This window comes from Oncorhynchus gorbuscha, linkage group LG17 (genome assembly GCF_021184085.1).
Source record: "Oncorhynchus gorbuscha isolate QuinsamMale2020 ecotype Even-year linkage group LG17, OgorEven_v1.0, whole genome shotgun sequence".
NCBI lineage: Eukaryota > Metazoa > Chordata > Actinopteri > Salmoniformes > Salmonidae > Oncorhynchus > Oncorhynchus gorbuscha.
Window position 1 is genome coordinate 55457968 of NC_060189.1, and position 23025 is coordinate 55480992.

The 23025-nt window shown below is 47.8% G+C and overlaps 1 protein-coding gene across 5 annotated transcripts in view; it reads left to right on the forward strand.

The window, feature by feature from the left end:
* The window catches only part of LOC124001233 (F-box/WD repeat-containing protein 7-like), a 99488-nt gene that overhangs the window by 60050 nt on the left and 16413 nt on the right, over positions 1-23025 (forward strand). For 3 of the 5 annotated variants that reach the window (XM_046307868.1, XM_046307873.1, XM_046307870.1), the window contains exons 2-7: positions 1440-1522; positions 3190-3331; positions 9099-9233; positions 10883-11006; positions 11255-11394; positions 13088-13201. In XM_046307868.1, coding sequence (XP_046163824.1) covers positions 1440-1522; positions 3190-3331; positions 9099-9233; positions 10883-11006; positions 11255-11394; positions 13088-13201 — 738 coding nt within the window. The remainder of the gene's footprint in view (positions 1-1439; positions 1523-3189; positions 3332-9098; positions 9234-10882; positions 11007-11254; positions 11395-13087; positions 13202-23025) is intronic. The other 2 variants (XM_046307869.1, XM_046307872.1) reach the window with 1 other exon arrangement.

The window sequence follows — 23025 nt, forward strand, 5'->3', positions numbered from 1 at the left end:
AATAAAACAAAATGCAGATAGTTCTCTTGCCTCGCCACGTTCCATGCATGTGTGAGTCCCGACGGTCAGAGTGCAGTGATATGAATAGTTAATAGGTATTCTTGGTCTGTTATTATAGTCCAGTGTGTGGTGGACATTGCATCGATTTGGGTCAACGTCCTATATAAAAATCGTCTAAATGTCTGTTTATGTCACGATGTACCAGTCACAGATACTACCAAAGTGGAGTAAAGCGAACACAACACGAAAGAGGCTTTGTCTTTTGAAACCCCAGTGCTCCTCCCTAACCGGGCATTCAATTCACCAAGTGCATAAAAATCAATTTGAGACTCACTGTACAATGTTCATTATCCAGGCTCTGACTATGCACCCACTGAGGCAGGAGAGGTTGTGGTGTGTGTGTGGTTTCCCTTGAACCACCCATGTATAAATCGAGCTATTCTAATCAAGGTGTTCTTTCTAGCGAAGGGGGCAGTCATTGCCCGTCCTGTAGCATATAGCTGCTCCCGAATGATTGTTTCTGTGAGTGTGTGTGTGTTTGTGTCCCCTGCTCTTTTTTTGGAATTCTCCACACCTGTCAGAGGCTCTCAGTATGGAATGCAAACCTATTGGAGTGAAGCTCAAAACTACCACACCTCAGCCCTGCCTTTCATTTGGCGTTGGCTAATGGGGAGCCTAATAACAATAAATCCTAATGTCTTTCAGTTTTAGCCAACCTCCACACCTCACCCTGTTTTTTTCTCTCAGCTGGAGCCAGCCTAGCCTGTGTTATGCAGCTCCATCATCTGCATTGAGAATGAATGAAACTTCAAAATTCTTTTGTAATTTTATCTATAGGCTGAATAAGTTGGGAACCTTCGGCTTCTTGCTCATAATTTACGTTTGCTCACGTGGAAATGGTTGGTTCACGTGGCGAGGCAGGAGAACTATCTGCATTTTGTTTTATTCTTGTGAGGATCTGTGCCGTGTGCGGCAGTTGTGTTCAAATCATTTTCTGAAGTAAACAGTCAGTGCTTTCCTGCTGTGAGCCTCAAAAGCATTCAAGTCAGCGTTTGTTTGCAATACCAGTTACTCAACAACAAAATTGTTCGTTCCCTGTTCTCAAAGTGAGGCGCTGCTTCGTTTTCCTCAGGAGTACAGCCTGCAAATGTTAATGGCAGAGATGACTCATATCTTCTGTCTTTGAGGAGAAGTAATCTGGAGAGTGAGGCAGGAATTATCATTTACACTCCAGCAAGGTCTCATCTTTCACCAAATGCTAGGTTGCTGCAGGGATTTTTTAAGAGTTTTGGGCCCTGTCATTATTTTCTTATAGAGGGGTGCAAGAACGAAGGAACGTGCACACGCACACAAGGGTGTACCTCTGTGGTGTCTGTCTCGCTCTACTGCCTCCTAACATCTCTTCTCCTTTCTCTCCTTTCACCTCTTTTGTTTTGCAGATGAAGAGAAAGTTGGACCATGGCCCAGAGGTCCGATCTTTCCCTTCAGGAAAAAAGCCCTGCAAAGGCTCCGAGTATCCAAGGTAAAGACCCCCTCCCCCCGTACCTACCTCCCCTACCCTGTTATCCAGTATCCAAGGTAAAGACCCCCTCCCCCCGTACCCACCTCCCCTACCCTGTTATCCAGTATCCAAGGTAAAGACCCCTACCTCCCTCCCCTACCCTGTTATCCAGTATCTGAGGTAAAGACCCCCCCCTACCTACCCCCTACCCTGTTATCCAGTATCCGAGGTAAAGACCCCCCCCCACCCACCTCCCCTACCCTGTTATCCAGTATCCAAGGTAAAGAACCAACCCCCTGTTCCCACCTTCCTACCAGTTAACCAATAGTTTTAGCCTTCCTACCCAGTAAGACCAGCAATGCAAATGGTAAAGAAACCCTGACCCAGTTCTGTTGTATCACAGACAGGATCCAGCAGGCAGCCCCAGTTGTCCCTGTAAGTCAGAATATTATGTAGTTATTCACACTAAGACATAATCCTCATAAGAAGTGCTCACCACAGCGTGTTCCTTGCCCATTAAAGTGTACTTCATGCCTTCCTGAGGACCCTGACGAAGCACTGGCAGCACTGTGCTGCTTCTGCAGCCTTGTAATTGCCACACGTTGGTCTAGCTCTCAATCCCGTTAAAAATAAACCCGTTATGAAACAGACCTCATTCTCTTATCTCATACTTTTGTCACTAAGCAGAACGGTGTGAGGAACTGCTGAATGCTTGGTGTGGCATTTGGCTAGTACCGAATGAGCGCACGCCTTGTGGCTTCCCTTTGGGGGGGGGGGTTGACATTGAACTTAATTCTTTGGAACTATGTGCACTTTGAAGTCTGAGGGCGAGAGGCACACTGATAGAAATACCCCTAAAATTCACATTCCAATAGCAGTTCTCTTTCCCCTAAATCAAGTCGATTTTTAAAATATTTTTAGTTGAATAAGAACAAGTTAGTATCCCAAACCAAATTGAATCAAGCTTGTGTGCAGATGCATTTAGTTGATTATTGATCATGGAAACATGGGAATAAACAGCGGGTTTCAGTTCCAGAGAAACTCTTGATGAGAGCGGGTACATATTTATTCATGCACGGCGTACTGAAACATTTAGCAACGGAACATTTTATTGCACTTTTCTTAATTGACATTCAGGTAGCACCTTCCCGTTTCGTGCCTAGTGAATACGACCTTGGTTCCAGTTCAATACCAGAGAAACTGTTACATTGAGAAGAGCGCAGGGGTATTCACTAGGAACCAAACTAAATCAAACGGGTAGGAACCTATCTGAATTTGCCCAATAGATCACGCTGTTTTCATTGTAAAATGTTTTTCTACGTTGTGTACTAATGAACACACACCAGCTATAGAAACCGTTAGTCCCAGGGATGTTTCTCTCATTAGTATCTGTTGTTTGCTTCTCCATCCACCCAACTTGTGTACTCCTTCTCACTGCTATTGTAATTAGTGAGCGGAGTGGAAGATACCTGCAGAAGCTGCTACTGCTGCAGCACCTGCACTTTGCCTGCATTTGAAACTATTCATAATGACCTCTGTGTTCCTCGCTATCAATATAACCCTCATCCTTCTCCTCAGAAGAACAGGAGAAATAGTTTTTCTTCAGTATAGTGTCTGGTTATCTTTTCTCCTGAAAAAATAAAAATAAATCTCACTTTCTTACTCTCTCTCCATATTTCTCCCCACAGTGCTACGGGGCTGGTCCCCTACCCAGCCACCCCCACCACGTTTGGGCACATCAGGACAGCTAACGGTCAGGGGCAGCACAGGCGACGTATCACCTCCATCCCTTCTCCCACAGGTCTCCAGGAATGGCTCCGGACATTTCAGGTGAGTTAGTTCCCCCTTCGCTCCTCAAATGTCTTCCTGTCATGTTCATCCTCCCCTTCCTAGTGGACATTTCAGGTGAGTTAGTTCCCCCTTCGCTCCTCCAATGTCTTCCTGTCACGTCCATCCTCCCCTTCCTAGTGGACATTTCAGGTGATTAGTTCCCCCTTCGCTCCTCCAATGTCTTCCTGTCACGTCCATCCTCCCCTTCCTAGTGGTCATTTCAGGTGATTAGTTCCCCCTTAGCTCCTCCAATGTCTTCCTGTCACGTCCATCCTCTCCTTCCTAGTGGTCATTTCAGGTGATTAGTTCCCCCTTCGCTCCTCCAATGTCTTCCTGTCACGTCCATCCTCCCCTTCCTAGTGGTCATTTCAGGTTATTAGTTCCCCCTTCGCTCCTCCAATGCTTTCCTGTCATGTCCATCCTCCCCTTCTTAGTGGTCATTTCATGTGAGTTAGTTCCCCCTTCGCTCCTCCAATGTCTTCCTGTCACGTCCATCCTCCCCTTCCTAGTGGTCATTTCAGGTGATTAGTTCCCAATTAACTCCTCCAATGTCTTCCTGTCACGTCCATCCTCTCCTTCCTAGTGGTCATTTCAGGTGATTAGTTCCCACTTAGCTCCTCCAATGTCTTCCTGTCACGTCCATCCTCCCCTTCCTAGTGGTCATTTCAGGTTATTAGTTCCCCCTTCGCTCCTCCAATGCTTTCCTGTCATGTCCATCCTCCCCTTCTTAGTGGTCATTTCATGTGAGTTAGTTCCCCCTTCGCTCCTCCAATGTCTTCCTGTCACGTCCATCCTCCCCTTCCTAGTGGTAATTTCAGGTGATTAGTTCCCACTTAGCTCCTCCAATGTCTTCCTGTCACGTCCATCCTCCCCTTCCTAGTGGTCATTTCAGGTGATTAGTTCCCACTTAGCTCCTCCAATGTCTTCCTGTCACGTCCATCCTCTCCTTCCTAGTGGTAATTTCAGGTGATTAGTTCCCACTTAGCTCCTCCAATGTCTTCCTGTCACGTCCATCCTCCCCTTCCTAGTGGTCATTTCAGGTGATTAGTTCCCCCTTCGCTCCTCCAATGTCTTCCTGTCACGTCCATCCTCCCCTTCCTAGTGGTCATTTCAGGTGATTAGTTCCCCCTTAGCTCCTCCAATGTCTTCCTGTCACGTCCATCCTCTCCTTCCTAGTGGTCATTTCAGGTGATTAGTTCCCACTTAGCTCCTCCAATGTCTTCCTGTCACGTCCATCCTCCCCTTCCTAGTGGACATTTCAGGTGAGTTAGTTCCCCCTTCGCTCCTCCAATGTCTTCCTGTCACGTCCATCCTCCCCTTCCTAGTGGACATTTCAGGTGATTAGTTCCCCCTTCGCTCCTCCAATGTCTTCCTGTCACGTCCATCCTCCCCTTCCTAGTGGACATTTCAGGTGATTAGTTCCCACTTAGCTCCTCCAATGTCTTCCTGTCACGTCCATCCTCTCCTTCCTAGTGGTAATTTCAGGTGATTAGTTCCCACTTAGCTCCTCCAATGTCTTCCTGTCACGTCCATCCTCCCCTTCCTAGTGGTCATTTCAGGTGATTAGTTCCCCCTTCGCTCCTCCAATGTCTTCCTGTCACGTCCATCCTCCCCTTCCTAGTGGTCATTTCAGGTTATTAGTTCCCCCTTAGCTCCTCCAATGTCTTCCTGTCACGTCCATCCTCTCCTTCCTAGTGGTCATTTCAGGTGATTAGTTCCCACTTAGCTCCTCCAATGTCTTCCTGTCACGTCCATCCTCTCCTTCCTAGTGGTCATTTCAGGTGATTAGTTCCCACTTAGCTCCTCCAATGTCTTCCTGTCACGTCCATCCTCTCCTTCCTAGTGGTCATTTCAGGTGATTAGTTCCCACTTAGCTCCTCCAATGTCTTCCTGTCACGTCCATCCTCTCCTTCCTAGTGGTCATTTCAGGTGAGTTAGTTCCTACCCGCTAGCTCTGTTCCTAATTGGCCTCTGCTCCCTGAGGAGTGATGGTTCTAACTAAGTATCTAATTAAGTAGGTAGTTCCTAGTTGCTCCAGAGTTCCTCCCAACTCCTTTGTTACATATGTCCCCCCTCCCCCTCCCTTGGCCGTCTTCCTACGAAGCCCTGGAGCGAGAGCTCATCAAAAAGCTGACGTTGCGCCCAATCAATGTTTCCTCAAGCCTTGAAGGTAATTGCTGCCTTGATGTTTTGGCCCCACATTACCATATGCACTGTAGCATGGGATAGGATTTAGCCTACCTGTTTAGAATACAGGCTCCAATATTGTATTTGTGCAGCCCGATGTATACTATGTCAACAGTTGAACAGGTGTGATCTTTGTTCAGGTAATCCTTTCAAAGCCACATAGTATTTTAGGCCAGTCAGCTTCGTATGACATATTAGCCTATGGTCGAGTTCTAACGTCACAGCCAATAGTCGATAGAGAAATCCTTTTGTCTTTCAGGTACTTCCTGTAGTGCCTCAGGTCAGAAATAGTTTATTATATAGGGAATAGGGTGCCATTTTTAGGCACAAAAGCCTTGTTGTGTTGAAGCAACTCCACAATGATGACTAGTGCTCAGACATCGGCGATTTGTTTCCAGCATTTTGTTAATATCAAATTCATCGTCAGTAAGCATCCGTTTCATCCGAAATGGGAGCAATGCTGAGTTTATTTGACTTGGCAACCAACTCGCTGTAATGCTGCTGCCTTTGTCGCTGAAGTTTTTTACAGGAGGCTTTGTGGCTGTATTGACTTTGCCCGTCATAAAGGCCAAATCTTTGGAGAAATAAACAGGAAAGAAATTAGAGCTTTAGCTCCATCTTCAAAGCATTCTCTGAAGGTAATGGCTGCCTAACCGCCACAAAATGTCAAGAGATCTTTTATTTGAAAAATGGCAATTTGCTAATAACATTCCTGCTCACAACATCTTTCTGCTAATATTGCGGTGATTAACTTTCTTCACGTCTCTGTTTGGTGAATAAACCAGTTTACTGCTATTGTGGAATGTAATCCCATCCTGTAGCTATTTACAGCCACAGAAGCCAGACTGCAGCATAGAGATGTCAGGCCAAGTTCATTTAACAATTGGATGCCTGTAAGTCTTACTTCAGGATGTTAAGATTCCGCAGCTGTTTAGAACAATGTTGCGTTCAAGGTCGGGCTTTTCCGCTCTGTTTACTTCTGCAACAACTACCTGTAAGATCAGTACCTGCCTCTCCGGGACATGGCACGGCATCAAACAATTCAGTCAGACATCCGTTGTCAAATATTGTAACATTGCATTTATCGCTTAATCGTTCCCAAAAACCACTAATCCTGTGAAATAGCTTGTCCATGTGAGAACTCGCCCCCTCTGTGTGTGTGTGTGGGGGGGGGTTGACAGAGCGGGAGAGCGTGAGAGAGAGAGACTATTGACGTAGTTCACCTGCTATGGCCCCATTTTTGCCTTTCGTCTGACAGCCTCTATTAGACGCAGCTAAACCCACCAACGTGCATTCTGTACATTCTCTTTCCTGTCCTGGCATGCTCAGCCCCTTTTGTGCTTCCTGTGGAGTGAGAGAGAAATTCAATGAATCCTCTAAGAGGTTTTAAGATGAGTGTAGCCAGACGATAATGCTATCCAAATGTCATAACACTGGAAAGAAACATGGTGTTATGTTGTCTGGTTGAAAACCAGGGTTGACTGACCCATGCTTTGTAATCAGTGCCTTAATTCAGTGCGTTACCCGCCAAGCATAAGCAAGCTTTGTAGCTAGCGGTGTTTCTACCCAGAAAGCTAATTCCCAGAGGCATAACCAATGGGTGTTAAGTCGCCTGCCAGCCAGCGCTGCGTAACCATTCAGTAATCCAACCCTTTGCCCTGGTTCGAGAAGTACTGCTTTGAACCCAACTCCCTGATTACCTTCCTAACTACCGGCACAGTCAGCTCCTCCGGTGGCGTCAGTCTAACTGCCAAATTACAGATGCTTTACATGCCCAATGCTTTCCATCCTCCATCCTTCTCTCTTATAATCACTGTGTTACATTTGAGCGCTCTCCCAAAGGGAAAACAACGTTGGCCCCAGCATCTAGACACTTGGTCTAGTTACAACTACAGCCCTTGCTAGCTAAGCTCAACAGTTTGGCTTTGAGCTTCAGGCTGTGAGCGGTGGTGAATATTCAGCCAGGAGAAATCCCAGACGGAGCATAGCTAGGTAATAACAGTGCTGATGAAGGCCAGGCTCTTGATGTGGAAATGGCCTTTTAATGTGCCTGTTGCCAGTGTAGTTAGCGGCGAGGTGCCTTGGGCTAACTGGCTTCTGTTGAGGGAATGTGTTATTCACTTGCATACACATGACCAAAAGTATGTGGACACCTGCTTGTCAAACATTTTATTCCAAAATCATGAGCATTAATATGGAGTTGGTCCCCCCCTTTGCTGCTTTAACAGCCTCCACTCTTCTGGAAAGGTTTTCCACTAGATGTTGGAACATTGCTGCGGGGACTTGTTTCCATTTAGCCAAAACGGCATTTGTGAGGTCGGGCACTGATGTTGGGCGATTAGGCCTGGCTCACAGTCGGCATTCCATTTCCTCCCAAAGGTGTTCGATGGGGTTGAGGTCAGGGCTCTGTGCAGACCAGTCAAATTCCATTTCTCTATGGACCTCTTTGCCATGCTGAAACAGGAAAGGGCCTACCCCCAAACTGCCACAAAGTTGGAAGCACAGAATCGTTTAGAATGTCATTGTATGCTGTAGTGTTAAGATAATCCCTTCACTGGAACTAAGGGGCCCGAAACCATGAAAAACAGCCCCATCCCATTATTCCTCCTCCACCAAATGTTACAGTTGGCACTATGCATTGGGGCAGGTGGTGCTCTCATGGTATCTTCCAAACCCAGATTTGTCTGTCGGACTGCCAGAGAGCGTGATTCATCACTCCAGAGAACATGCTTCCACTGCTCCACAGAGTCTAATGGCAGCAAGCTTTACACCACTCCAGCCGACGCTTGGCATTGAGCATGGTGATCTTACGCTTGTGTGCAGCTGCTCGGCCATGGAAACCTATTTCATGAAGCTGTTCTTGTGCTGACGTTGCTTCCAGAGGCAGTTTGGAACTAGGTATTGAGTGTTGCAACCAAGGACAGACTATTTTTACACACTACGTGCTTCATCACTCGGCGGTCCCGTTCTGTGAGCTTGTGTGGCCTACCACTTTGCGGCTAAGCCGTTGTTGCTCCTAGATTTTTCCAATTCGCCATAACAGAACTTACAGTTGACCGAGGCAGCTCTGGCAGGGCAGAAATTTGACGAACTGACTTGTTGGGAAGGTGGCATCCTATGACAGTGTGCCACGTTAAAAGTCACCGCTCTTCAGTCAGGCCATTCTACTGCCAGTGTTTGTCTATGGAGATTGCATGGCGGTGTTCTCGACTTTATACACCTGTCGGCAACTGGTTTCGCTGAAATATCCGAGTCCACTAATTTGAAAGGGTGTCCATATACTCTTGTATATATAGTGTATGCATTGGCACACAAATATACACACTTCTACACCTATGCAAATTGGCTTCAAACACTTTTACATTCCACCACACTTACAGCAAGCACCCTTGTATGCCAATACAATGCAACACACTAAAAACTACTTTTACAATCAAGTACCATCAACATAACCAACATATAAAGTCCTTTCCATGTACTTCTCTCCTGACCGGTCCTGTGTATTCCACAGCTGGAGTAGTGTACCATCGACACATCCCATCTAACCCTGCTCTCCCTCGTCCTCCTGTGTGTTTTTCAGAGCTGGAGTGGCCCAGAGAAGCTCATGGCGCTGGATGAGTTGATCGACAGCTGTGAGCCCACGCATGTCAAACACATGATGCAGGTTATTGAGCCACAGTTCCAACGCGACTTCATCTCCCTGCTGCCCAAAGAGGTGACAACCCCTTTATAGCTCTTTATAGAAAGAAGGGGCTACTAGCCCCTTCCTCCTCCCTCTCGCTTTCTAGCCCCTTCCTCCTCCCTCTCGCTTTCTAGCCCCTTCCTCCTCTCTCTCGCTTTCTAACCCCTTCCTCCTCCCTCTCGCTTTCTAGCCCCTTCCTCCTCCCTCTCGCTTTCTAATCCCTAAAGAAGTGAGAACCAAAGCTCCCGTACCACCTATTTAACTCCCCCAACTGCACACTCCCATCTCCCCATCCATCCATCCATCCATCCCTGTTGCCCAAAGAGGTGAGAACTGAATGCTCCCTGAGCTGTCTTCTTATCTCCACTTAACTCATTGGAAAAAGCCTTAATGGCACCTTTCAGTGGGTGTGTCACCCTTCGCTCAAACTGAGGACTAATAACACCAGGCCAATGTGTCTCTGTTCAGGATTCTATGGTCTCAGGGGATCTATCTTAAACAGCCTCCTGTCACTCCTCAGAGAGGTGCTTATCAGAGTGACTGTCTGTCTGGCACCTGCCTCCTGTCTGTCAGGTGTGAGGGAGGTCTGGACGGGGAGGGAAAGAGGGGAGAGAAAGGCAGGGTGTGGAATCGTCTGTAATGGGGGAGGGAGGGAGTGAGTGAAGGGAGATGTGTGGGAAGTAGTCTGGAATGGGGAAGGGAGATGTGTGGGAAGGGAGATGTGTGGGAAGTAGTCTGGAATGATCCATAATGGTCTAAATAGCCTCCCCTCAGCTTGCTCCAGTGGCCAAGCCCCTTCAGACTGTTTGTTTAGCAGAGGTTGGAGCATGAGGAAACTTGTCTTGCTCCCTCTCACTGTTTCCTTGTTTAGCAGAGGTTGGAGCATGAGGAAACTTGCCTTGCTCCCGCTCACTGTTTCCTTGTTTAGCAGAGGTTGGAGCATGAGGAAACTTGCCTTGCTCCCGCTCACTGTTTCCTTGTTTAGCAGAGGTTGAAGCCTCAGGCAGCCTGTCTTGCTCTCTCTCACTGCTGCCTTGTTTCTTCCCATTTAGCGGTTTCTGCTTTGCTCCCCATTTGTTCTCTCCTCTCTCTCTGTTCTCTCACTCACTCTTTTCTCCTTCTCTCTTCTCTGTTTCTCCTTCTCACTATTTTTTCTCGCTCTTCTCTTTTTTTCTTGCTCTTTTTTTCTAGCTCTCTCTCGTCTCTCGCTCTTTTTTCTCTCTCTTTTCTTCTGTTTTCTCTGTCTCTCAGGCTGGAGTGTGATAGGGTGTGGTAGGCACTAGGCAGAGTAAAGAAGCTGCAACAGAACAGGCCCTGGGGGCAGTTCAGTGGTATCCATATATGGATGAGACTGAGACACGTAGTAAGACGAAGACACCCTGTAGTACCCTGTTATGTAACCAACTCAATACACAATCAGGGGTTCTGCTGTGCTGCATCGATGAAACACTTTCTAACGCTCTCAATTGCTCTGTATCGTCAATAATGGCTTGGGGATGAGGCATGTTTGAGTTGTAGAGCACTGCTATTGAATTATAGAGCACTGGTATTTTAGGAGGTGTGGGGTTGGTCAACAAGACTCAGAACACCCACTCAACCACGGCAACGCCCTTACACTGTAAAATAACATTATCTCCTCCTTTCTCTCTCTCCTTCCCTCCATCCTTCCTCTCCTCCGTCAGTTGGCCCTGTATGTGCTGTCGTTCCTTGAGCCCAAGGACCTGTTGCAGGCCGCTCAGACCTGTCGTTACTGGAGGATCCTGGCTGAGGACAACCTCCTCTGGAGGGAGAAGTGCCGGGAGGAGGGTCAGTCTAGACGCACTTAGCCAATAGGAATCACTGAACCGGTATACGGGCATGACAGGCACAAGCACTGGCCAAAAGGAACATGCTGAAGTAGTTTCAGACCATGAATGACACCAGCATTGGCCTATGTGCTCAATCTTGAACAATGGTCAGACTAGATTGACAATGGCCTGAGCAAACGGTAGATATTCTGCGTTCCGACGCAGTCTCGGACTGACACTGCTCCTCTCCTCTCATCTCTCCACAAGCAGGCATTGATGAGCCTCTAGCCTTCAAGAAGAGGAAAGTCACCAAGCCGGGCTTCACCCACAGCCCCTGGAAGTGTGCGTACATCAGGCAGCATAGGATAGACACCAACTGGAGGAGAGGAGACCTCCGATCACCCAAGGTAGACATTTTCTCTTTGCTTCCCCTTATTCTCAACATCTTATATAAGTAAGCAGTAAGGCACCTCTGGGGTTTGTGGTGTACGGCCAGTATACCACGGCTAAGGGCTGTTCTTAGGCACAACGCAACGAGTTGCCTTAAAAACCCCCGAGTTGCCTTATTGCTATTATAAACTGATTACCAATTTAAAAATGCATGTTTTGTCATACCCGTGGTATGCAGTCTGATATACCACAGCTGTCAGCCAATCAACATTTAGGGCTCAAACCACCCAGTTTATAATATAGATAATTTTATTTGCCCCACAGTATTTAATTCTGCTTCAGTTCTCAACTTTGGACTTGGTGGTTTTGTATAAAACTTAAATCTAAAGCCTTTCTTCGTTCCTTATTAGACGGGTTCATTATATCTTAACACTCCCTTGAGACTCGTATGGATTTTATATCAAGCGGCTTTGAATTAGATCAGGCGTCCAAGTCGATAAGGCTCTTATGCTGGGTTTTATTAGAAGCCATAGGTGGGTCAGTTGTCTAACTCTCCTAAAGAAGATTTTGGTAATGACAGTTCTTATAGATAGTTTTTTTTAATGGTAGTTCTTCTCTAGAGCTCAACATGACCTCAATTCTACTTCTACATCAAACTGCTGTTTCTTGAGTGTTTTCAGAGTTTAAATTGAGCTTGACTAGCAAGGGAGAGTGATCTTCCTAATATACCTCGTATGGCTAATTTAGTTCATTTCAAAAAGCCCTCAGGTCCTTTTGTGACTGTAGACGGAGTAGTGGCTGACGTAACCGTGGTTACCCCGCTTGCTCTTCACACTCCCCTGTGTCTGTCTGTAAGGCGCTCTTTCATTGGCCGAGTCTGCAGTTCTGTGGCCCCCGTGTCCGTCAGCTGAGTTTACACACACATACACTCACAGCTGAGTTTACACTCACAGCTGAGTTTACACTCACAGCTGAGTTTACACTCACAGCTGAGTTTACACTCACAGCTGAGTTTACACTCACAGCTGAGTTTACACTCACAGCTGAGTTTACACTCACAGCTGAGTTTACACACACGCATACACTCACAGCTGAGTTTACACACACATACACTCACAGCTGAGTTTACACACACGCATACACTCACAGCTGAGTTTACACACACGCATACACGCACAGCTGAGTTTACACACGCATACACGCACAGCTGAGTTTACACACGCATACACGCACAGCTGAGTTTACACACGCATACACGCACAGCTGAGTTTACACACGCATACACGCACAGCTGAGTTTACACACGCATACACGCACAGCTGAGTTTACACACGCATACACGCACAGCTGAGTTTACACACGCATACACGCACAGCTGAGTTTACACACGCATACACGCACAAGTCTTTTTGAACAGGGGGTCTCTGTACACCTGCAAAGCGCCGTCGTGACATTTACCTCAAGTCTTTGATGTCTGGAGAAATGCAGCCTTGTCATTGTTCCTGTTGGGTTCTTGACATTTTATCTTATTCTCCCTCCCTCCCTCCCTCCCTCCCCCTCCCTCCCTCCCTCCCTCCCTCCCTCCCTCCCTCCCTCCCTCCCTCCTCCCTGTCATCCATCTCTCCCTCCTCCCTCCCTCCCTCCCTCCCTGTCATCCATCTCTCTCTCCTTCCCTCCCTCTTCTCTCCTCCATCCCTCCGACCTCTCTAGGTGCTTAAGGGTCATGATGACCATGTCATCACCTGCCTCCAGTTCTGTGGTAACCGCATCGTCAGCGGCTCTGACGACAACTCGCTCAAGGTCTGGTCGGCTGTCACGGGAAAGGTACGACTGTCACTCATCCCTCGCTCTCCAACCCCCACATTGAAACGAGTCCAAACCTTTTTGACCACAGAATGTTGAAAATCGCCGTGGTCTCAGTTGTAGACTGGTATGGTGCTGGTATGTAGATTGGTATGGTGCTGGTATGTAGATTGGTATGGTTTGGTTCTGGAGATTATGAATAGGAGTTTAAAAAGTGATAGTGTCTCATGGGTTGTTCCATCCCACTGCATCAGTGTTATGTGGAATACAATACACATTGTAATGAGTTCCTGTTCTGAAGGAACTCATTACAGCTGGTCTATTTCTCATTACCGTCTCATTAATCTGTAATGAAGCATGTTAGCAGGAAGTTAATCCACATGCTATGGCAGCTCTTTAAATGTCTTAGTGTGTCTTCACTCAATACCTCAGATTCATGGTCATGGGTTTGTATTGATTTTTGCATTTAAGGTTTACTCAAATTCATAGGCTACAGTATACTGCTTACTGGAGATCTTATACAAATGATACTGCTTGATGCTCCAGAATCTCCCTGAGACCCTGACCAAATTGCAATTGATTAGTGACATCATTCAACATTGGCACATAACACCACCTGTCCTGCAATACTGCAGCATATTGTCTGGAATCCATTTTGTTCTCTCTTCCCTCCTCCTGCATTTCGTTTTTATCCCAAATGCCACCCTATTCTCTATGTAGTGCACTACTTTTGACCAGCCACCTATGGGCCCTGGTCAAAAGTAGTGCACTACATGGTGGACAGGTTACCGTTGGAGATTCAGCCAAGGGCCATTGTGCGGAGAGCCAGTGAAAGATCTGTGTCGTCAGACAGGCGAGGGAGGGGCTGTTGGTATTCATGGCTGGGACTGATGCGGGACACGTGCCTTGTGTTGCTGGTTTATACGGGCTACTAAAATGGTGGCGTTGGTGTGGGCCTCGCTGAGAGAGGGAGAGCAAGAGGTAGGGAGGCTCAGGGAGTATTGTAAATCAACTCTTCCCTGGTCTTTGCCGACTCCATTTTCACTGGAGCTCTTAATGACATTTCTCCTTTAGGACAAAGCTCTCTGGCTTTTTAAAGTGCAAGGAGAACGACTAAGGTTCTTAAACCAAATGTTTCAGACGTTCTATCCTTGCATGGACAATGACAAATACACTCTGAATGTGTCAGTGGTGCCCAGGTGCATGAAACACTGAAACACTGAAAAAAGAGGCAGCGTCGTGTCTCATAGCAAAAAATCTTCCTCCCTGTTGATTGCATTGGGCACTCAGCCAAGCAGTGATTATACAGTCTGTCGGTCTCTCTCAGCGTTGTGCTGATGTGAACAGATCAGTACCAAGGGCATCTGATCGTGAAGCCATGCGGATTGTCTCTCTTCACACCACCAACATTAGGGTAATGTCCATCCGGATGACTTGTAACTCTCAGGTTAGTGCTGCAGTGACTTGCTCATATCATGCTGTGACGACAGAGGTCAGAACAGGTGTGTGCGTGATTAGTCATCGTAACCCAGCAGGCTGGCCCGAGGCCATTCTTTTCCCACAATGCACCTGGGCTGGATCCACAAACACCGCCCCCACCCCTCCCTCCCTGCCGTGTGGTTGGTTACCTTTTATGCCCAAACCAGCTGTTCCTGTGCCAGATTTGTTCATTTCACTATGACAGTCGAGGTCAGAGCTGTAGAAAGGTGTGCTGATCCTATATCAGTTTGGAAGAATCTAGAGACCATCTTCGCCTGAGCCAGATTAGTAAATTTGCTCTTGTTTGTTGAAGTCAGGACTGAAGCCATTTGAGCAGATCCTAGATCAGTCGTTAAACCGCTGGTGGATAGATCTCCATTGCAAGAAGAGGAAAAAACAAATTTCCTTTATTTGTGCTCTCTTGCTCTCTTGCTCTTTTGCTCTCTCTTTTGCTCGCTCTTTTGCTCGCTCTTTTGCTCGCTCGCTCTCTCGCTCGCTCTCTCCCTTTTGCTCTCGCTCCCTTTTGCTCTCTCGCGCTCCCTTTTGCTCTCTCGCGCTCCTTTTGCTCTTGCTCCCTTTTGCTCTCTCGCGCTCCCTTTTGCTCTCTCGCGCTCCCTTTTGCTCTCTCGCGCTCCCTTTTGCTCTCTCGCGCTCCCTTTTGCTCTCTCGCGCTCCCTTTTGCTCTCTCGCGCTCCCTTTTGCTCTCTCGCGCTCCCTTTTGCTCTCTCGCGCTCCCTTTTGCTCTCTCGCGCTCCCTCTTCGCGCTCCCTTTTGCTCTCTCGCGCTCCTTTTCCCTCGCGCTTTTGCTCTCTCGCGCTCCCTTTTGCTCTCTCGCGCTCTCTTTTGCTCTCTCGCGCTCTCTTTTGCTCTCTTTTGCTCTCTCGCGCTCTCTCGCGCTCTCTCGCGCTCTCTCGCGCTCTCTCGCGCTCTCTTTTGCTCTCTCGCGCTCTCTTTTGCTCTCTCGCGCTCTCTTTTGCTCTCTCGCGCTCTCTTTTGCTCTCTCGCGCTCTCTTTTGCTCTCTCGCGCTCTCTTTTGCTCTCTCGCGCTCTCTTTTGCTCTCTCGCGCTCTCTTTTGCTCTCTCGCGCTCGCGCTCTCGCGCGCTCTCGCTTGCTCTCTCGCGCTTTGCTCTCTCGCTCCCGCTTGCTCTCTCGCGCTCCCGTTTGCTCTCTCGCGCTCCCGCTTGCTCTCTCGCGCTCTCTTTTGCTCTCTCGCGCTCTCTTTTGCTCTCTCGCTCTCTTTTGCTCTCTTTTGCTCTCTCGCGCTCTCGCTCTCTGCAGAGCCCTTAGTTCACCATCAATCATCTCTTGCTGTGACAAGCCAGGCTTGTTTTGACCTGACCCCTGGATGACCCCTGCCAAAGAATAGTCCAGAGCTGCTACCGGATTCTTCTTCCTGATCCTGCTTCTGTTTCCACAGCAAATAGCCAAAATGTCTGCCTGGCTGCCAGACAGGACTGTAGCTTCTCTGTCTCCTCTTTCTCTTTCTTTACAGATTGTCTGACCTTGGGTTGTGGGTGTTCTTATTTATTCTTTGTGTGTGGGTGGGTGGGTGGGTGGGTGGGAGTACGTACGTGTGTGTGTGGGAGAACATGCGTGTGGGAGAACATGCGTGTGGGGGCGTGAGTGCGCGTGTGGGCGTGAGTGCGCGTGTGTGGGTGAGTGCGCGGGTGTGTGGGAGTACATGCGTGGGAGTGCGCATGTGTGTGTGTGGGAGTACGTGTGTTATGCCTGTGTGTGGGAGTGTATGTGTGTGCCCTCGCTTGTGTGTTTCCTCTCCTACCTTGGTGTTCCACTCCAAGTCCCAGCTTAAGTGGCGTAAACCTTCAGCCTCACAGGAGCTCAGGGAAGCGTATTCCTGCCCAGCTTTCAGCAGCTAACATCCAGACTAAGAACTTATTCACCACTGGATCAATAGGAAACCCACGCTTGAAAATGGACCTCGAAAGACATGCTTTTCACTCTTTCAAGTGATGTGTCAATGCAAGGTGCTACTTTGAGAAGGTTTTCGCTCTTCCGTTGTTTTACTGGGATATTACAGAGGGACAATGTTGACTCCCTCTCTAGACTGGCCTCCATGTCCGTCTGAAGCATCTCCAATTGATTTGTATTTTTTTTAGTTCTGTTGTCCTTCAGCTGCGGCCCACAAGGTCTCGGTCCGGACTGTTTGGTTTGAGGACGCTTTTATTTTGATAAAGATGAGCTGGCACAGACATGAATGTCACAACCTGAGTGCTTTGAATTCCTCTGTCCCAAAGAGGATGTGCAGTCTGAATATGACTTAATTATCCCAGCCACTGGATTCAGTGACTAGACCAAGCTTGTGTCCAAAATGGCACCCTATTCTGTATATAGTGCACTACTTTGGCGAGGGTTCTGTCCCTGACCGGTAGAGAGGTGAGTAGTCAAGTGAATGAAATATTCTGCTGAACATGTTCTAATGTAGTGAACAAACACAGGGCAAAGCTTACTGTTTAGAACAAATGTGATGGACCTCTATTCCTTTTATGGCATGTTCAGTCCCCCAGTTGCATTTCTCAAAGTAGCACCTGGCATTGATACATCAATTGGAACAAAATGAAACAAGGCACGTGTCTGGTGCTGTCGTGTCCTCCATAGATTTTCCCTGTTAGACATGGCTCGCATGTACAGCGTATCCCATCCAGCAACATTTACCATTTCATTTCCATCGTGCGTCACAGCAGACATTCTTCAGATCAGATAATGGATCTTCCACTGTTGTGGAATTTAGCCTTTCATGTCGCCAATGAAAGATTCCATCATCTAAGACTAGGATTGTTATTCTTGTCCTTTAGATACCAGAGGGGTTTCTCTCTCACTCCGTCAGTACTATCATACAGTATGGGAGTGATTCAGGACACCCCAACTGTGAGCAATCAAGACATGATTGCACCAGCAGATTACTCAACAAACGCTTCCTTACTCATCTCCTTGAGAGACTGGCTTGCGTCCCAAATGGCAACCTATGCCCTTTATAGTGCACTACTTTTGACCAGGGCCCACCGTAGGGGTGCCATTTGGGAAGCACAAACCTGGAATTCCGCATTGCTCTGTGGTTAAGATAACAGGACGCCATTGGAGTTCTGTTAAGACCGTTTGCTTTGGGACTGAAGAAGAGGAGGCTAGAAACCACAATGCCGTGAAATGATGGTCTGGGCTTAGACTGAGAGCTGCTTCGGTTTGGCTTCGTTGTTGATGCTCTTTTTTAGATCTTTTTTTTTACATATTAGCATTTTGCTTACTGCAGCCCCAGACTTTTAAATTGTCTTTTAGTTTTCCTCAGTCTGTCTGTCTTCAGTAGCCTAGCGATCGGATGTTGTCGTGGAATATGGTGCTGGCTGCTGAGTCCGTCTGAGGCCTGCACCTTTGTCTTTGCTGTCCATCGCTTTCAATGAGAGCTGTCAAGCTTCGATCTACACACACGGTACACACACACTGTACACGCAGCCAGTGCTTCAAAGGCTGTCTGTCTGTGTGCTGGAGCAGTGAAAGTCCTTGTGCCCGTCAACAGACAACTCTGCTGCCTGTCACACACACTCCGCTGCCTGTCAGGCTGATCTGAACTGGCAGGCAGATTCCCTCTATCGCAGAGAGGAAAGGCAACACACACACACTCTAGCTGTGTATTCCTGGTTCACCTTCACCTCAGATAATAACATGAGGAGCTCCAGACATTACTAATGGAGTGTATGCCTCATAATGAGGCCATTGATCCCCTTGTATATGAGAACTAGATGTATTGAACTGAAGCAAAGCATTCAATGTTTTAAAAATCTGACGCGTTTCGGCTGCATGGCCTTTTGTCAGGGAGTACAAAGAAATAATACAATGTCCTCTTTTGAACAGCTTTTCCAATTAGCCCTAATTGGAAGAGGGAGTGGTTACAAAATTGATTGGACAACACCTAGTAAGCAATACTATACACATTAAAAAGTGAAATACTCTAGCTATGTTATCAAAAAAATACAACTCCAAGCTAGAAGTATCAGAACACTTAGAAAGGTCTTTTTTTTATTACTTTGTTTCTATTAAACATGCCATACAAATAATGGCATTTTAATTATATGAAGAGTGCCTTGGTCCTCCTTTCTTTTTGATGAGCAATTTACCCTTTTACCAAAGAGCACCTTCTGTCTACCAAAATGTACTATTGTGTACCTTAGTCGTGCTTCCCTTCCTCCTCTTTCTACATTCAATGTTTAATTGATTGTTCTGATTGGGGTCATATCTCATCTTTGTAGACTGTGTTTTGACATGTGTGTCGTTGTGAGAGACTGTTAGCCTATGTTATTATGTTCATACTAATCGGCGTATCCAGACCTGGCATGTCCCCACAAGCTAGATGTGGAATCACAGCTGAGAGCGTGACTAACATGGATCAACGCCAGGTCTGTGTTGACCGTCAAACAGAAACTTCTGAGGCCGTATCATCAAGACCCAGGAATGCATGCGGAGGTCTTATCACGTAGAGTTTACACCCTTCTCTTGTGTGTCACGGGCCCATTTGCACAGTGCTGGGAAAACCCTTGTTCTCTCGGTTTATTCACTTTATTCACTCATTGTCCTTGAAAGGACATCTCTCTTTTTCATGTTTTCCCTCCCACCCTCTTTTTCCCCCACCCCTCTCCCCCACCCCTCCCGCTCTCTCCCTCCCCCCGCTCTCTCTCCTCTCCCCCGCTCTCTCTCTCCCTCCCCGCTCTCTCTCTCCCTCCCCGCTCTCTCTCTCTCCCTCCCCGCTCTCTCTCTCCCTCCCCCCCCCGCTCTCTCTCTCTCTCCCTCTCCCTCCCCCCGCTCTCTCTCCCTCCCCCTCTCTCTCTCTCCCCCGCTCTCTCTCTCTCTCTCTCTCTCTCTCCCCGCTCTCTCTCTCTCCCTCCCCGCTCTCTCTCTCTCCCTCTCTCTCCCTCCCCCCGCTCTCCCCGCTCTCTCTCTCCTCCCCCCCGCTCTCTCTCTCTCCCTCCCCCGCTCTCTCTCTCTCCCTCCCCGCTCTCTCTCTCTCCCTCCCCCGCTCTCTCTCTCTCCCTCCCCCGCTCTCTCTCTCTCCCTCCCCCCTCTCTCTCTCCCTCTCTCTCCCTCCCCCGCTCTCCCTCTCTCTCTCTCTCCCTCCCCCCTCTCTCTCTCTCTCCTCTCTCCCTCCCCCGCTCTCTCTCTCTCTCTCTCTCCCTCCCCGCTCTCTCTCTCTCCCTCCCCGCTCTCTCTCTCTCCGCTCTCTCTCTCTCCCTCCCCCGCTCTCTCTCTCCCTCCCCCGCTCTCTCTCTCTCTCTCTCCCTCCCCCGCTCTCTCTCTCTCGCTCTCTCTCTCCCTCCCCGCTCTCCCTCTCTCTCCCTCCCCGCTCTCTCTCTCTCCCTCTCTCTCCCTCCCCCGCTCTCTCTCTCTCCCTCCCCGCTCTCTCTCTCTCCCTCTCTCTCTCCTCCCTCCCCGCTCTCTCTCTCTCCCTCCCCCCTCTCTCTCTCTCCCTCTCTCTCTCTCCCTCCCCCGCTCTCTCTCTCTCCCTCTCTCTCTCTCCCTCCCCGCTCTCTCTCTCTCCCTCTCTCTCTCCTCCCCCCCTCTCCTCTCTCTCCCCCCGCTCTCCCTCCCCCGCTCTCCCTCCCCGCCCTCTCCCCCGCTCTCCCTCCCCCGCCCCCCCCCTCTCTCTCCCTCCCCCCGCCCTCTCTCTCTCCATCTCTCTGTACCTCTGAGTCATAATGAGATCTTGGGTAACCACCAGGTCTGTTCAAATGCAGGCGGCAGCAAGAAAAACACCTCTGTAAACATTCCTCTCCAGCATATAGGCTCCTTACATCTGACCTCTGCTGGGCTGTGAGCTCTGTCTGATAAACTCAACAAGGTCTGCAATCTGGCCTAGTCTGAGTTTCCTGCTAACGTTGTCTAGCCTAGTATATGTGACCATCTTGTTATTTTGCACTGTGAAGCTTTCCCATAGCCTTGTAATAGACCCTGTTTGTTTATCTTCCGGGGCTAGCCTTTTACCTTCAGTTAGCATCACCTGTCTGTTGGCATCCTCGCTTAGTCAGTCAGCCGACCTGGTTTTGTCGTTTTGTTTTGTGTTCTGAAGACTATGCATTCTGGGAAAGGTGACCATTATGGGAAGGAGACAACTGTCAGTAGTCGCAGTAGAAAAACAACATGGTCTCCCCAATCGAAAGATAACTGTGGGGAAGAGCAATACAAGGTACTTTTCCAACATTTTAACGCCAAGGATCAAAGGATTCGGGAAGGAAGTGTAATGCAAAAATAGAGCACTTGATCAAACCCTTGCTCTTCAAACCAGCCCCTAACAGGCCCTCGAGGAAGAATGTCTAATCTTCCTCTGAGACGCAGAGAGATACCTCTTAGTATTTGTTCAACACAGGCAGATAAATAGTCACCTTAGCCTCCACTTCCAGGGGTCCTTCCCTCCTTGACTCTGAAGTAGGCTGTAATCACCCGAGACCAGGAGAGAAAGCTTCCACGTTATTGGAACCCGAATGTCAGAACCCTGGGCTTGTTTTGCTTGGGAGTCAATCACCCTGGTAACAGACTTGCTATGTGTGTTGAGTACTTTGACTCAGGACAGTGTTTTGATGTGATGCAGTCAAAAATATGTGTACATATAATATTGATCTCATTCAATGCATTCATGACCTCAACCTGGTACTATGTTGACAGCTGAACAAACAACATGCCAAGAAACTCCACTGTATTTGACCCACTATTTATTTGACAGTTTACTGTTGTTGACAGTCACTGTTAGTTGGTGATCAACTTGCTCAGTCGTAGCAGAAGCTTTCATCTCATTATATCCTGCTTTGAACCATTACTAATTGCTCCTCCTCTTCCCACAATATAACCGTTATGAAGCTGAGCAAATGGAGGCCTGACTGCAGTTAGATAAATAGCTTGTGACATTGGCGAGAAAAGGTTACGTCCCAAAGTTAATGAAGCGTCCCTGTTTATCACAGGAGAGCAAGGGAGATGGATGGAGAGAGAGAGAGAGACTGCAGTTACACCCAACTCACTCACCTCAATAAAACCCCTGCCTCCGCCTTGCCTTGACGGTCGCTAGACGCTCACCACTTTATCAGCTTCAGGTCACATGTTTTACACCCTCCGCGTCACGTCCCGGCACGGATCATAACGCCCCCGGAACAGACTGGTTCCTCCGGTTTACCATCCCACCCCAAAAAATCTAATTAAATTTGAGGGATAATTACGTTTAGCGGGATAATGGCTATGGAGGCCGTTACAAATTGAATAGAATAGATTGGAAAGATTTCTTTAATCACTGTACTGTAATCAATAGCTAATCTAGCTTTGCAAATTAGGAAGAATGGGTCCCTTTTTTTGTGAAGGCTTTGTCACCACCTGTACTCCAGACTTGGGTTCAAATACTATTTGAACTCTTTCAAATACTTAGTGGTTGCTCGAGTCTGCCTGGCGTGTCAGATGGTCGGGTTTTGCAAGTTTCCAGCTAATGTGTTGGTTTGATTGCACCAGCAAAGCCCAATAAAGCCCAGAGAAAGTATTTGAACCCCAGGACTTCCATCTTCTTGGAACAACAGAAGGAAATGCCTCCTCATTCAACTGTAGATGAGTATAAATCAATTCCCTTAGATGGAGGAAAGGTCAATATAATACATTTTATCCCCCCTGTGCTGCAGTTACATGTAGATTGACTTGACTAGAGGTTTTTAGGAAAGGTCAGAACAATTTAAATTCACTTTGTTATACCTTCTGAATGGAACGTGATCTCAGCCTGATATCCCATCCTGTCTTCAACTAGACTTTCATCCAATCATCGGAGGGTCAATCTCAAACTTGAGTGAAATTATTTTCTTACATATTTTCTTACATTACTATATATCTCTTATATACACTAAAATAACACATCCTAGATCTGAATTAATGAAATATTCTTATTAAATACTTTTTTCTTTACATAGTTGAATGTGCTGACAACAAAATCACACAAATTATCGATGGAAATCAAATTTATCAACCTATGGAGGTCTGGATTTGGAGTCACACTAAATTAAAGTGGAAAACCACACTACAGGCTGATCCAACTTTGATGTAATGTCCTTAAAACAAGTCAAAATGAGGGTCAGTAGTGTGTGTGGCCTCCAGCTCCCTGTATGACCTCCCTACAACGCCTGGACATGCTCCTGATGAGGTGGCGGATGGTCTCCTGAGGGATCTCCTCCCAGACCTGGACTAAAGCATCCGCCAACTCCTGGACAGTCTGTGGCGTTGGTGGATGGAGCGAGACATGATGTCCCAGATGTGCTCAATTGGATTCAGGTCTGGGGAACGGGCGGGCCAGTCCATAGCATCAATGCCTTCCTCTTGCAGGAACTGCTGACACACTCCA